The sequence below is a fragment of the Tachysurus vachellii genome, chromosome 6 (assembly GCF_030014155.1).
Source record: "Tachysurus vachellii isolate PV-2020 chromosome 6, HZAU_Pvac_v1, whole genome shotgun sequence".
Classification (NCBI taxonomy): domain Eukaryota; kingdom Metazoa; phylum Chordata; class Actinopteri; order Siluriformes; family Bagridae; genus Tachysurus; species Tachysurus vachellii.
The window spans coordinates 8,977,241-8,991,150 of NC_083465.1; the positions used below are offsets into that span (position 1 = coordinate 8,977,241).

The 13,910-nt window shown below is 37.2% G+C and overlaps 2 protein-coding genes across 2 annotated transcripts; one reads left to right on the forward strand and one right to left on the reverse strand.

The window, feature by feature from the left end:
• Window positions 1-3,951: 3,951 nt before the first annotated feature.
• ppm1g (protein phosphatase, Mg2+/Mn2+ dependent, 1G) lies at window positions 3,952-9,460 on the forward strand. Its single transcript, XM_060872064.1, has 10 exons — window positions 3,952-4,500; window positions 4,717-4,786; window positions 4,910-4,995; window positions 5,640-5,769; window positions 5,853-6,313; window positions 6,407-6,538; window positions 7,085-7,319; window positions 7,395-7,524; window positions 7,956-8,052; window positions 8,409-9,460. Exons 1-10 carry the CDS (start codon window positions 4,390-4,392, stop codon window positions 8,595-8,597), a joined length of 1,641 nt encoding a protein of 546 aa, XP_060728047.1. The 5' UTR covers window positions 3,952-4,389; the 3' UTR covers window positions 8,598-9,460.
• A 1,685-nt stretch (window positions 9,461-11,145) lies between these two features.
• On the reverse strand, window positions 11,146-13,480 carry si:zfos-1056e6.1 (uncharacterized protein LOC107988029 homolog). The gene is made up of 9 exons (XM_060872070.1): window positions 13,133-13,480; window positions 12,580-12,647; window positions 12,401-12,448; window positions 12,217-12,281; window positions 11,976-12,013; window positions 11,738-11,817; window positions 11,572-11,634; window positions 11,419-11,469; window positions 11,146-11,293 (listed from the first exon to the last, which is right to left on the reverse strand). Exons 1-9 carry the CDS (start codon window positions 13,209-13,211, stop codon window positions 11,240-11,242), a joined length of 546 nt encoding a protein of 181 aa, XP_060728053.1. The 5' UTR covers window positions 13,212-13,480; the 3' UTR covers window positions 11,146-11,239.
• Between the last annotated feature and the right edge of the window lie 430 nt (window positions 13,481-13,910).

Below are 13,910 nucleotides of genomic sequence, written 5' to 3' on the forward strand. Positions count from 1 at the left end.
TAAAGTAAATAATACTTCATTTTTAATGTATATCTGTTGCTAGCAATAGATGTATCAAATGGGTGAAGGAATGACATCATCAAGCTGCTGCATCGTTCTTTTGTGATGCTTTACTGTTTATATAGACTGCTGAATTCATTCTGCTGCTACCATCATAAGTTACATCAGAAATAATGATTAGTGATCATGTTTCAGAAGCAGCCATGACACTACCTCCACCCTGCCTGACTGAAGAGCCTTTCTTTCTCCTCATTTTGACCTTTCCATCAATTTGGTATCTTACTTCCAGATTTGTTTTCTGCTTCATCTCTGTATTTCTTTGGGGATTTCAATCTGACCTTCTGATTCTAACTGCCGATGAGTGGTTTGTATCTTGTGGTATGGCCTCTATATTTCTGCTCTTGAAGTCTTTTTGAATAGTGTATTGTGATGCCTTTATCCCTGCCCTGTGGAGGTTGTTAGTGATGTCATTGACTGTTTTTTGGAGAGTTTTTCCTCATCGCTCTTACATTTTTTCTGTCATCAACTCCTGCTGTTTTCCTTGATGACCTGTTTGATGTCTGGTTGTGTCTCTGCCAGTGTATTCTTTTTTCAGGATATTTTAAATGATTGTATTGGCCAAGTTCACTGCATGTGCACAGGCTCTGATTGATTTTTCCTCTTTTCTCAACTTTTCAAAATGGTTTGGTTTTCTTCTATAGACAGCTCTCTGATCTGGTCTTCATGTTGGTTTATCCTATTTAACAACAAATACAGTGTTCACAGACAAAACTCAGGGTCCAATCAAGCAGTAAACATTTAGAGCTATTATTTTTTTTACATAAAAAGTAAGTAAGTAAGTAAGTAAGTAATAATAATAATAATAATAATAATAATAATAATAATAATACAACCCGAATTCCAGAAATGTTGGGACGTTGTTGTTTTTTGTTTTTTTTACATGAGCCAATATTTTATTCACAATATAACATAGATGACATAAGTTTAAACAGAAATTTTACACTTTAATCCACTAAATAGGCTCATTTCCAATTTGATGCCTGCTACAGGTCTCATAATAGTTGGCACGGGAAATAAATGTAAGTAACTAGTAAGTTAATTGATATCAGGTCTGTAACATGATTAGCTATAAAAGGGATGTTTTAGAAAGGCAGAGTCTCTCCAATCTGTGAAAGAGTGATCATATATTTAATATGCCGCAGCATCCAAAATGTATGAGTCCGCACCGCTTAGTCGAGCCTGACACTTATCAGCCAATCAAAAAAAAAGATGATTGTAGATGATGAGATTTTCAAAGCCTTTGCGATTTGACATTCAGGAATATTGTTTTTAAAATATTCCACAGTCTATTTTAAAAACAATATTCCTGAATGTCAAATCGCAAAGGCTTGGAAAATCTCATCATCTACAATGCATAACATCATTAAATGGATGATAGAGAAAACGGAGAAATCTCTGTGCGTAAGGGAAAAGGCAAAAGACCTTTATTGGATGCCCATGGTCTTCTGGCTCTCAGACGACACTGCATCACTCATCGACATGATTGTGGCAATGACATTACTAAATGGGCCCAGGAATACTTCAGAAACCACTGTCAGTAAACACAATCCGCCGTGCCATCTGCAGCTGCCAAATAAAGCTCTATCATGCAAAATGGAAGCCATACTGTATGTGAACATGGTCCAGAAGCACCGTTGTGTCCTGTGGGCCAAGGCTCATTTAAAATGGACTGTTTCAAAGTGGTAAAGTGTTCTATAGTCAGTCGAGTCCAAATTTAACATTCTTGTTGGAAATTACAGACGCTGTGTCCTCCGGGCTAAAGAGGATGGAGACCTTCCAGCGTATTATCAATGTTCAGTTCAAAAGCCAGCATCTCTAATGGTATGGCGGTGCGAAAGTGCATACAGTATGGGCAGCTTGCATGTTTTGGAAAGCACTATGAATCCTGAAAGGTATATAAAGGTTTTAGAGCCTTGTGTATTTCAGCAGGACAATGCAAACCCACATACTGCAGCTATTACAACAGCATGGCTTCATCGTAGAACAGTCTGGGTGCTGAATTGACCTGCCTGCAGTTTAGATCTTTCACCTATAGAGATCACTTGGTGTATCATTCAACAAAAAATACGTCAAAGATTACCACGTACTCTTTAGCATCCGGAAACCTATATCAGGCAAGAATGGGAGCAGATTCCTACACCAAACTCCAGAAAGTCATAACCTCGATGCCCAGACATCTTCAAACTGTTTTGAAAAAAAGAGGAGATGTTACACCATGGTAAACATGCCCCGTCCCAACTATTTTAAGACCTGTAGCAGGCATCAACTTTGAAATGAGCTCATTTAGTAGATGAAAGTGTAAAATTTCTTTGTTTTAACATTTATGTTATCTATGTATTTATGTGAATAAAATATTGGCTCATGTGATTTTGAAAGTCTTTGAGTTTTCATTTTATTTAAATTAAAATAAACGCCCCAAACATTTCCTGAATTCGGGTTGTAGTGATAATAATAATAATAATAATAATAATAATAATAATAATAATAATAATAATAATAATAATGCCCCAGGATGATATTATGGGATGTTATTATGCTTTTAAGTACTAGTAAATCAACTCGTAGGCAATTCAATTATATGAAAAAGATATTGAAAACAGTTGTTTACTATGAAATGCTGATAGAGAAGCAGTATCACATCTATTTTGGAATATATCATCCCCACACTGTTACTTTCTGTAAAACTGATTCTGATTAATCTTTACGTAACTATAGCCAAGTTTAACACTGTCTAAGCAAATACAATAAAAAAAATTAAATTCATGTAACACAGCATAGTGTCGGTCTACCATAAGCCACAAGATCAGGTTTGTTTTCATTTACTTTTTAAGTATCTAGAACTTGTTCTTCGAAAACATTTGCTCTGAGTTTTGATGTTAGAAGCTGTTCCCTCACCACTAATAATAATGTAAGGGTGTCTGCTAAATGGCAGAAATGTAAATGATAAAGAGACTAGACACTTCAAGCACTTTGCTTTGTGTATATAAAATATTCCTTATTAATAGTTCTTAACAAGTCCATAGACATGAGATGGGAAAAGATGCCAGGATGAGAAACCTTTGTGTAAAGCCAGTCATAAATATCAAGCCATAAATAATCTGAATACATACAGTAAAAAAAAATAAAATAATGAAATATACTAAAATTCAGTAGTTTCAGTATGTTCACAAAATATACACATTCAGTGGAAATACTCTGTTTAATAGTGGATTGTTTTGGCTTCTGGAGTTTCAGGGGGGTTTTTATGTGCAGTAAAGTTCCTGTAAGCGACTATGTTTTTATACAGGGACGCGTTTTTTGTTTGTTTGTTTGTTTGTTTTCTTTTCTGACGTCTTCTCACTTCCTTCGCAAATGTAACGCAGCCAGTGTTTTCACGAATGTCACCTTTGAGCCTATCGCTGCGTATCAGTTCACATGTTTATACTGAGCACGATGAGTATGTTCTATTTGTGTAAATAAACACGCGAGTACTGGGCTGGGCTATATGAACACGTCATGTAAGGGAAGAAAACGTCATTGCGTATATTAACGTACAATTCCACTGAAAACTGTAAACACTGTAAAAACCTCTGCGTTTCTTTCTTCATTTCTTCATATATATATATATATATATATATATATATATATATATATATATATATATATATACGTATATATATATATATATATATATATATATATATATATATATATATATATATATATTTATACGTATATATATATATATATATATATATATATATATATATATATATATATATATATATATATATATAAAAAAACTTTTTACAGTCATTTCAACATTCTACGATTTCCGACACAGTGAATTCTGATCTACGAAACTGTTTAGTAAAGATAGTAAACAAATTGACAAACGTGCAGAACTTTGTGCTTCCGCTTCCGGGTAGACTCTCAGTCAGCCCTCTCTAAAATGGATGTGATGGGCTGTTGATTATGTTGTAGCTCACACGTGTTAGATTACTTGTGGATATTTTACCAGAGAGCTCATTTGCATCTGCGTTTGAACTGAAGCGCGGTTTGAGTGGTGTTCGGTTGACGGAGGGATCATTTTGTGTCTGTTTACGAGTCATAGGACACGTTAATAAGTCCAGCAGCATCTCTTGTGTTAGCATTCGGTTAGCTAGCCGGCTAAAAGCACCGGGTAGCTCAATAGCGCGCGCTGCTGTAGCCAGATTAGCTAGCAGCAAAGATCAGAGGGAGATGTGTGAAGGATCCGGTTTACACGCATAAACAACAAAACTCTCCTTTTTCACCCACTAAAGGTTTTTCTTAGGTTTTTTTAAGCTCAGTCGAAGGTTACAGGACAACATGGGCGCGTATCTGTCGAAACCCAATACGGAAAAGAACACAGCCAACGGAGGGAACCAGAACCTGCGCTACGGGCTGGCGGCCATGCAGGGATGGCGTGTTTCAATGGAGGTAATCATGTGGCTTTAGCTTCTGCTACTAGGTCCTCAGCTCACGAAGTGAAAGCGATTCGTCGTGTGCTTTAGTGTGGAAAGTTTGGTCGCTTTTAATCTTCTTGTAGTTTTGTGTTCGCTTCGTTTTTGGCTCCGCTCCTTAAGTCGGAGTTCATAGCGCTGGTCTTTGGCCTTTAACTGAACACAGCTTTATTTTCCTTTGTTTTGTTTTCAGGACGCTCACAATTGTATCCCAGAGCTGGATGAAGAGACGGCCATGTTCGCCGTTTATGATGGACATGGAGGTAAAACACGACACTGTAGCCACATCGACTGAGCTTTTTCCTCCATGTAAACACAGAGAAGCGTCTATTGAGGTTTTGAGTGTGATTTATTTATTTGTTTGTTTGTTGTTTTTTTGCTTACAGGTGAAGAAGTTGCTTTGTACTGCTCCAAATATTTACCAGACATCATAAAGCAGCAGAAAGCATATAAAGATGGTAAACTGCAAAAGGTAAGTAGTGAATGCTAAACAAACACTGATATACCTTAGAATTCTCTGCCACCTATGATGTCATTGAACCCCAAAACTCTGTCATCATGTGTGTATTTTAACAATGATGTGTCCACTCTTGAGTTCTGGTTTCTAGGCACAAAACTCTAGTTGCTTGGCCATTATAGTGGGTTGAATCTCAATTTTAATTTATAAAATGTCATTTCATGCACCCTGGTTATCGGTCAGTGGGCTCTCGTAGCATTCTGTTATTTTGATGTGTTGGACAATTCCACTTCTGTTGAAACTAGGTTCTTTTCCATGGGACAGTGCATTTGTTCAACTTTATCAAAAGGCTTTGTTTGGGTGCACTCACAACCGTTTCTGCAGACTTCAGGTTTCTTAAGATCAATAAGAGCATCACTGGCTAACCTACAACCTCGAGAGCGCTTCCTTTTACAGCCCTGGTAGCATTACACAATTAGACTTCACTACTCGATTAGGGTAGAGAGAGTTCTGTATGCAGATTTGTAATTGTCTGATGTGAAAGTGCTATGAGAGAGAGAACTGGATAACCGCATTCTGGAGATCATCAAATAGTCATGTCCAGCCTTTTAAATAAACTGCTTGTCTGATTTCTATATTCATGGATTGCATGTTTGCAGGCTCTGGAAGATGCTTTCCTGGCTATTGACAGCCAAATCACCTCAGAAGAGGTAATCAAAGAGCTTGTTCAGATAGCTGGCCGTCCACAAGAGGAGGCAGCACCAGAAAAAGTAGCGGATGAGGATGATGGTGAGAATAATGTTTTAGAAATCACCTTAGTGAACACAACATTAAAGTTAAAGCCATAATGATTTGTATTGTTCTCCCCTTAGTGGACAATGAGGAAACAGCTCTTCTGCATGAAGAGGCCACAATGACAATTGAGGAGCTGCTTGTCCGCTATGGGCAGAACCTGAATAAATCGGTCAAAAAGCTTGGACAGGATGCCACCAAAGAGCTGGAAAACCGAGATAATGTCCACGCAGATAATAAAGGGATCAACGGTGAGACAGAATGTGGGGCATCTGAAACTGACAGCAATGGAAAAGCAAAGCTGGAAGAGACGGCTGGAGGCTCCAAAATGAGGGCGTGCAGGAGAGCGACAGCCTCCTGTGGAGGGAGCTCTGCAGTCGGAGGCTCCTCTGACGGGGAGAAAGCCGGAGCCACAGCGGACGCAGGTCCTTCCTGTTCCTCCTCTGCAGCACCCACACCAGGAAGTGCCAAATCAAAGTTCTTCGAGGACAGTGACGAGTCAGAAGAAGGGGAAGATGAAGAAGAGGGCAGTGATGAAGAGGTGAGGAGGAGAGTGTTTGAAAAAAGTGTTTTTGATGTGTGATCTATAATTTTGCTGGAATCAAACTTTTGTCTTGTGTTTATGGTCTGTTAGGATGGCAGTGAGCAGGACGGTGGGGACAGCAGTGAAAATGAAGAGGATGACACAGAGGAGGAGGAGGAAGACACTGATGAAGAAGAAGAAGAAGAAGAAATGTGTTTGCCAGGGATGGATGGGAAAGAAGAGGCAAGTGTAACAGAAGGAAGTGCTGTTGTATTTAAACTGATTAAACCCAACTGCTAATCAAAGCATTTGGGGGTTAATGGAAAACAGTGTGTGTGGTTTTCTTTCAGTGAAGCTATTTGTTTGTCTGCAGCAAATTATCTTTAATTATTTGTCAAACAGCACTGATGTCATTCCCATTAAGGGAATTCCATTATTATCAGGGAAAGAGCAATGCTAATATGGCACTATACTAATGTGGGAGGGTAGATGTTGCTAGCTAACTAAAAAGTGTTCGTAGTACTAGATACTAACTTGCTAACTAGTACAGATATTGTGAATTCGCCTGGAAATTGGAACAGTCTGAATTATTTATTTAAGCAGTTGCTTATATCCATGTATGTGAAAAAATAGGGATTCACCAATTGAAATAAGGATCTCCCAATCGGATTTCCCAATAGGTTTCCAAAATTGGTTCACTGACGTATTTAATGCTGTATGTAAGTATGAGAGCAACAGAGTATATGGGCAGGTTCATTGTTTTTCATTTTTCTTTTGTTCATTTTTCAGCCTGGTTCAGACAGCGGGACTACAGCTGTAGTGGCTCTGATTCGTGGTAAACAGCTAATAGTAGCCAATGCTGGAGACTCGCGCTGTGTCGTCTCAGAGAGGGGCAAAGCAGTGGACATGTCCTACGATCACAAGCCAGAAGATGAACTGGAGCTAGCCAGAATAAAGAATGCAGGAGGCAAAGTGACCATGGACGGCCGTGTAAACGGAGGACTAAACCTTTCCAGGGCCATTGGTGTGTACACACTGTACTGATTCTCTTTCTGTATGTAATGTAAGGATTTAACTTTGATTGTTTTCTTGGGTTTAGGGGACCACTTTTACAAGAGGAATAAGAACCTCCCACCTGAGGAACAGATGATTTCTGCTTTACCAGATGTCAAAGTACTGACTCTCAATGAAGAGCATGAATTCATGGTGGTTGCTTGTGATGGAATCTGGTGAGGATGACAAATAAAACTCCAAAGGCCTTTTAAATGGTCATGCATGAAGGTTTTCTTTCCTTTGTTGAAATATTCTAGGTATTGGGTTATCATGGATGTAAGTGATGGTACATAAGCAATCCTTTCTTAGAAACGAGTTCCAGCAGCCAAGTAGCTTTTCATGATTCTGGAGTTTTATTGAATGTCTACTATTATTGAAACCTGATTAAACTGCCACGATACCTTTTACTAGTGATTCCATTTCAGTCTGTCCCTTATTAAAGCATAAGCCTTTTTACTATTAACAGACATGGGGTTAATTTCAAGGTCAGAACTTGTCTGCATCCTGGCAGTGACGGCAAGTTAATGGGCCATAATGCAAGCATGTTAAATGCTGTGTAAAAGAACTAACATGGTGTTTGTTCTAATAATATACCTCTTGATTACAGGAATGTAATGAGTAGCCAGGAGGTGGTGGAGTTTGTAAACGAGAGACTGAAAGCAGAAGGAAGCGAGACCAAGCCACTGTCTGCTGTTATTGAAGAGGTGGGAATGATTTGCTTTATTGTACAGATTATTCTCAAACTAGTAAAGTATTATATGCATATATTTAGTAAAAGTCTCTGCTGGTCAGTTTATATTAGATGAAAAATGTTGGTTATCAAAAAACGCAGCTCTATCCTGTTTAATCTTATTTATAACTAGTCAGCTCTTACACTTAAGGAAAAAATACAAACATAAATTATTTCTTGAATTCCTTTTTTTTAGTCATCAATAGAACCAGGAAACTTTGTGTCCAGGCAGTCATACTAGATTGAAACAGTAGAATTGTTTTTTTTCCACTGCAAGTGTCCAATATTAAACATTAACTAATGACTGATGGAACTTTGTTGGTATTCCAGCTGCTTGACCACTGCTTGGCACCAGACACATCTGGCGATGGCACAGGCTGTGACAACATGACTTGTATGATTGTCAAGTTCAGACCCTTCAGTGGTACCAACACGGACGAGAACACAAAGAAACGCAAGCCCGAGGAGCAGGTGTCTGAGGAGAATGGCAACGCCAACAAAAAATCCAAAACGGAATAGAGCTCCCATCAGTGGTCTCTATACACTCTTCTGATGAAACATAAACAGACACACAACTCTACTAGACTTTTTTTTATGAATGACATCCCAGGAAAATGTTTTAATTTGAGATAATTTGAAGGTGCAAGAAAATCGAACTGTACACCAGCCATCTGTTTCCCATTGTTTTGGAAAGAATTTGTTTAGAGGCCCTCAGCAACCTGACCACATGAGTGAGAGCAGCTGTCTCTCAATGGACGGCACTCACATCAAGTCAAATTTGTGAACTTTTATGTGCTCATATCCTTGTATATAATTTTTTCCCAGGAACTTGTCATCATTTTCTTTCATTGTATTTGTGATGCTCTGAACACCCATGTAATTGTATTCAAATACATTTTTTGTAAATTATGTGATTGATGCAATTGTTTTAATTTTTTTGAGGTAGAAACAAGCAGATATTCAAGCCATTTAATTTCCCTGATGAAGGAGAACGCAAATCTAAATTTGAAACGTTACTATCATTCCTTTGTTTTCAATGTGTCAAAAAACTGTATTTTACCCGTCTTCTTGAGGCTCCAATTGTATTGAGTGTATTGTTTTTGTTGCTGAGCGGATGTGCAACCTTCATGCAATGAACAAGAGTGACTTGATGTCTGCAGAGGTTTAGTAGTGCGGCTGTAAGGTTGGAGCCCTCAGTGAGAGCTAGTCACCTGTGCGTATGTCCTCTGTCTCAGCCATGCAGCTCAAATAAGGTTTCTATACAAGGTATTTTGGAAAATATATTTTGGTACTTTTTAAGCATCTTTGGGAATTCTGAGACAACAGTAAACATTGCTTAGGATGAAAATTTCCTGAAACAATAAACAAGTGGAGGCAAACTAGTCACATGCATTTCTTTGCTCTATGAGAAAGACTGGGTAGATGTAGTGTGGGAGACACTGTGGGGGGAAAAACTGAGAAAAATGGATGACTGGGCTGTGTGTCTGTGTACATAATACAAAATTCCTGCTTTAGAAAGACTGCTTCAGTTCCACTATCACAATCTATAAACAAGGTGCAAGTTCAAAATTTGTGGCTTGTTGTGAAGATTATCAGCATGAGGTGAAACGACTGGTGCTATGGTGCAGTCAGAACAGTCTGGAGCTAAACACCCTCAAAACAGTGGAGATAATCGTGGACTTTATGAAAGACCCCCCAAAACTACTCCCCCTCATAATATCTAACAGCCCTGTGTCATCTGTGGAGACCTTCAAGTTTCTGGGCACTACCATTTCCCAAGACCTGAAATGTGAGAGCAACATAAACTGCCACAGGAGCTGTTGATGCTGTTCTACACTGCGGTCATTGAATCTGTCCTCTGCACATCCATCACCACCTGGTTTGGTGCAGCAACAAAACAGGACAGGAACATACTGCAGTGTAGAACAGCATCGACAGCTCCTGTGGCAGGTTATGATGCTCTCCCATTTCAGATGTTGGGAAATGCACAGTTAAAACAGCAGAACAAATAGTTGGTGCCCACCCCCCCAGGACTGGTACGATACAAGAACCAGAAACCGGGCAGAAAAAAATCACTACTGACCCTTCACACCCTGGACACAACCTCTTTCAGCTCCTCCCTCCTGGCAGGCGCTACAGAACTTTGTTTACTAAAACTGGCAGACACAGGAACAGTTTCCTTCCCCAGACAATCACCCTGATTAACAACTCTATAATTATTTTCCCTGCTTCATATCTATAAGTACTGCATTATCAGAACTGTCAGTCATCACATCATCCGTATATGTTACACACACTACTGTTATTGTTGCATATATTGCACAAAAGGTATAATATTGCACAATATTGTTATTTGCACTATTATGCACTTCTCACACTTTATGTACATAGCTGATTAGTCATATATTCTATATTCATATTTAATACTCATACTGTCTATATTGTCTCACATCGTCTGTATTGTCTTGTACAGTCTGTATTATCTTGTCTTGTATAGTGTAGTGTTAATTATATCTGTACTTTTGAGAGTCACAAACAGCTGGAACCGAATTCCTTGTGTTTGTCAACAAACTTGGCCAATAAACCTGATTCTGAGATCATTTTGCTGACACGGGTCCACATTTGACCCTTTGCTGGAAGGGTCACTACAAATCCATATAAAGTGATTAGGCCTATAATTAGAATTCTTATATTTGTCTCTTCTAAGGAAACTTTGACTCAGTGGTTTGGTCTAAATCCAAGGGTGGTCAGTTGGCCCACCACCTCAGATACTTAAGATACTGTTTTGTTTTTATTACTTTAATATTAGTAACTGTCTTAATAAATAGAATGCACTTAGGAAAAGTGTCTAAATAGTGTTCAGTGTAGAAAAGCCTTAAACAGTAATCCATTTTCACTACAGGTGAAAGAAAATCCTTATTCCTTCATTTTGGCAGCCTTAACGACTTATTTATGTAAGTGTAGTGAGGGTATATCATATGCTATAACACAATGAATAAATGTATGTACAGAACTGATAAATGGCCAGTGGCACAATGCTTTTGTAAGAGTGTGTTAGGCTTTAATATTTGTACTATATAAACAAGTTGAGAACATTGTGTAAATGTTTAAATTCCCTGTCGTTTACAGAGGAGGATGGAGTGGAGTAGAGAATAAAATGATCACCACAGTGGCGCTCGCTTAAACATCCCCTCCCAACAGTAGGACTCTGCCATCTGTTGAAACATGTTAGAATATAAGACATATATATATATATATAAGTGTGTTCTGGCAAAGATATGCTTAATCAAACATGAACTGCTAAAATAATGTTATTTTGGAACAGGAAACCTCTCATCACCTGCATTCTTTTGTGCAGGAATATCATTTTCTGGTTCAGCAGTTCTATATCCTGCAAAGAAACATGTAAGACTGGGATTAAAAATATCTGTTAGTGAAAAGTAGGTTAATTTGGACATATCCAGTGTTGAGCTGCTTTATATTTCTCTTTTACCTTGTCCATCTTCTCATTCTGTTTTTGCTTGATTTGAGGAAGGAGTTCTTCTAGTCTTTCAATCTAAAATGAAAACAATCTTGATATAATCAGGATGGAAAATATCTGTACTGCCACACGTGTTAATGTCATTTTTACATTATTATATAAGAAAATTTTGTCTTACCCGTCTCACAACACTCTGTAGTCTTGACTTCAAGCTGCTGTTTATCACCGTCGTGGCAATATTTCTGGGTTTTGCATTAACTTCATTTATATAGAGAGAAACAAAACAGGTTTTACAAAAATTTTTTATATAAATATATATATATATATATATATATATATATATATATATATATATATATATATAGGGTTGAACTTATCATAACTACATGCAACAAAACCTTTATGAGAAATCATACCATGCTGAAAATATCTGGACACTTCCAAGACATAAGGCCTAAGAGACAAAATCTTCATAAATAAAAATGATGAATGACCATTTCCTTTATCTTGCACTGTTTGTTTACCTCAAAGAGAGAAATGATTCTATATACTTTATTTCTTTATAAAGAATACGTTTATTCTTTAATTCTTTAAGACTATAATGTTTAAATCCTAATCAATACAATGCAAATAATAAAAAAAAATGCAAGGACGTACATTTGTTTGGTGTTCACTGGTATGAGGCCATTCAAAGGGATTAAAAAGCCTTGACTGTTTCGTATCTGTGAGGAGATTTTATTCATTCAGCAGAATTTCTTACACAATTCATTTGTGACCTAATACAATACAAAAAAACCTGTTCTTATTAATCAGTTCTCATCAGACACATGTCTACAAATACCTTAAAGGTGACCTGAGCAATGTCCAGTCTGAAAGAACGAGCTACAATCTGTGAAGGAATGGGAAAATGGATTACTCAGCAGACTCGGACACAAAGAAGATAATGAAGAAGAAGAAGAAGAAGAAGAAGAAGAAGAACAACAACAACAACAACAACAACAACAACAACCTGAAGCATACCTGCCTCACTGTTGTCATTTTTGTCCCTCTTGGAATGTGAACTTCTTTCAGAGCTATAACTCTGTGATCTACAAATCAACAAGCGATCAGTCATGATTCTGAAAACTCATAATATATCTTAATTAAACTGATTTATGCATAGCATTAATTCAGTTTCATTAAATAAAAAACAACAACAACTAAACAACAACTAAATATTAACTAACTCAGGTTTAACAGCTCACTTGTACTGTTGCCTCTTTGTCAGCTGCACCTGTTAACATTCGAGTGCTCTTTGAGAGCTTTCAGACACTGCTATCGTCCAATATCGAGACAAAAATATATATTTTATAGTTCAACGCAGCTTATTCATTCGTTACTGAACTGGGACTTACACAAAAGATAGATTTTGAACTTATGTTTCATGCATAGACTGGGGGTTGCTATGGCAACCAAGATGCTCAGGCACAAGCATCCTCTGTTATGAATCAAGTAGAGATAAATGTTTTTGGAAAAAAAATAAATAATAATAATAGGTAAATAAATAGCAGATTTACTGTAAAGCATTACAAACCATTAAGGTCCAGCCTCTTCAACGCAAACCATACTGCCACATGTGCATTTTCCGCATGAGCGACTGGACCACTCTCCATCTCTGCAGCCTGATCTCAGTGACTGGAACAGTGTGAATCCAGCAACCTGCAGAGAGAACAGGGTCTGCTGAGAGGAAGTACTTCATCTCACAAAATAAAACAATCAAAGCGTATGAAAAACCTTGTAGTGAATACAGAAAGAGACTGCAGAAGTCTGGAAAAATGGACAGAAGCTTAAAGAACTCATTCACAAACTCTCAGAAAATATGGAAATGCAGAAAACAAGTTAAACTTATGGCTTTGGCAACATGCTGCTCTCTTTGGACATTGACTTACAGAATCCAGAATCCAGAATCATATTTTATATATATATATATTTTTTTTTAAATAATTATTAAAAATTAAATAAATGCATTTAAAAAAAAATTTAAAGAAAGAAAGTAGATTATGTTAAAAAGGTATAGACAGATAGTATTATTAAACAAAAAACAAACAAAAAAGATAAATAAATACATAAATAAATGACAATAATTATGAGTGTAAGCTCATAATGTCACGATATATGTCGTATATTTGTAGAAAGCAAATATATTTTATATATATTTATATATTTAAATATATTTTATTACTAATAAATAAATCATTTAGTAAACAACAAAATATCACTCAGAAATTATTTTCTAGCTGTTTGCGGTTTTGTAAACGACCGAATACATTGTTGCTGCTGACTTCACTCTCCTTTCCCCACACACGCACGCA

Coding starts and splice junctions, on each gene's coding strand:
- si:zfos-1056e6.1 (XM_060872070.1), bottom strand. CDS start 13,211: ATGGAGAGTGGTCCAGTCGCTCATGCGGAAAATGCACATGTGGCAGTA. Junction 12,282..12,400: donor TTGCTCAGGTCACCTTTAAG/GTATTTGTAGAC, acceptor ATCTCCTCACAG/ATACGAAACAGTCAAGGCTT. Junction 12,014..12,216: donor CCAGTGAACACCAAACAAAT/GTACGTCCTTGC, acceptor TTTGTCTCTTAG/GCCTTATGTCTTGGAAGTGT.
- ppm1g (XM_060872064.1), top strand. CDS start 4,390: ATGGGCGCGTATCTGTCGAAACCCAATACGGAAAAGAACACAGCCAAC. Junction 5,770..5,852: donor AGTAGCGGATGAGGATGATG/GTGAGAATAATG, acceptor TTCTCCCCTTAG/TGGACAATGAGGAAACAGCT. Junction 8,053..8,408: donor TGTCTGCTGTTATTGAAGAG/GTGGGAATGATT, acceptor TTGGTATTCCAG/CTGCTTGACCACTGCTTGGC.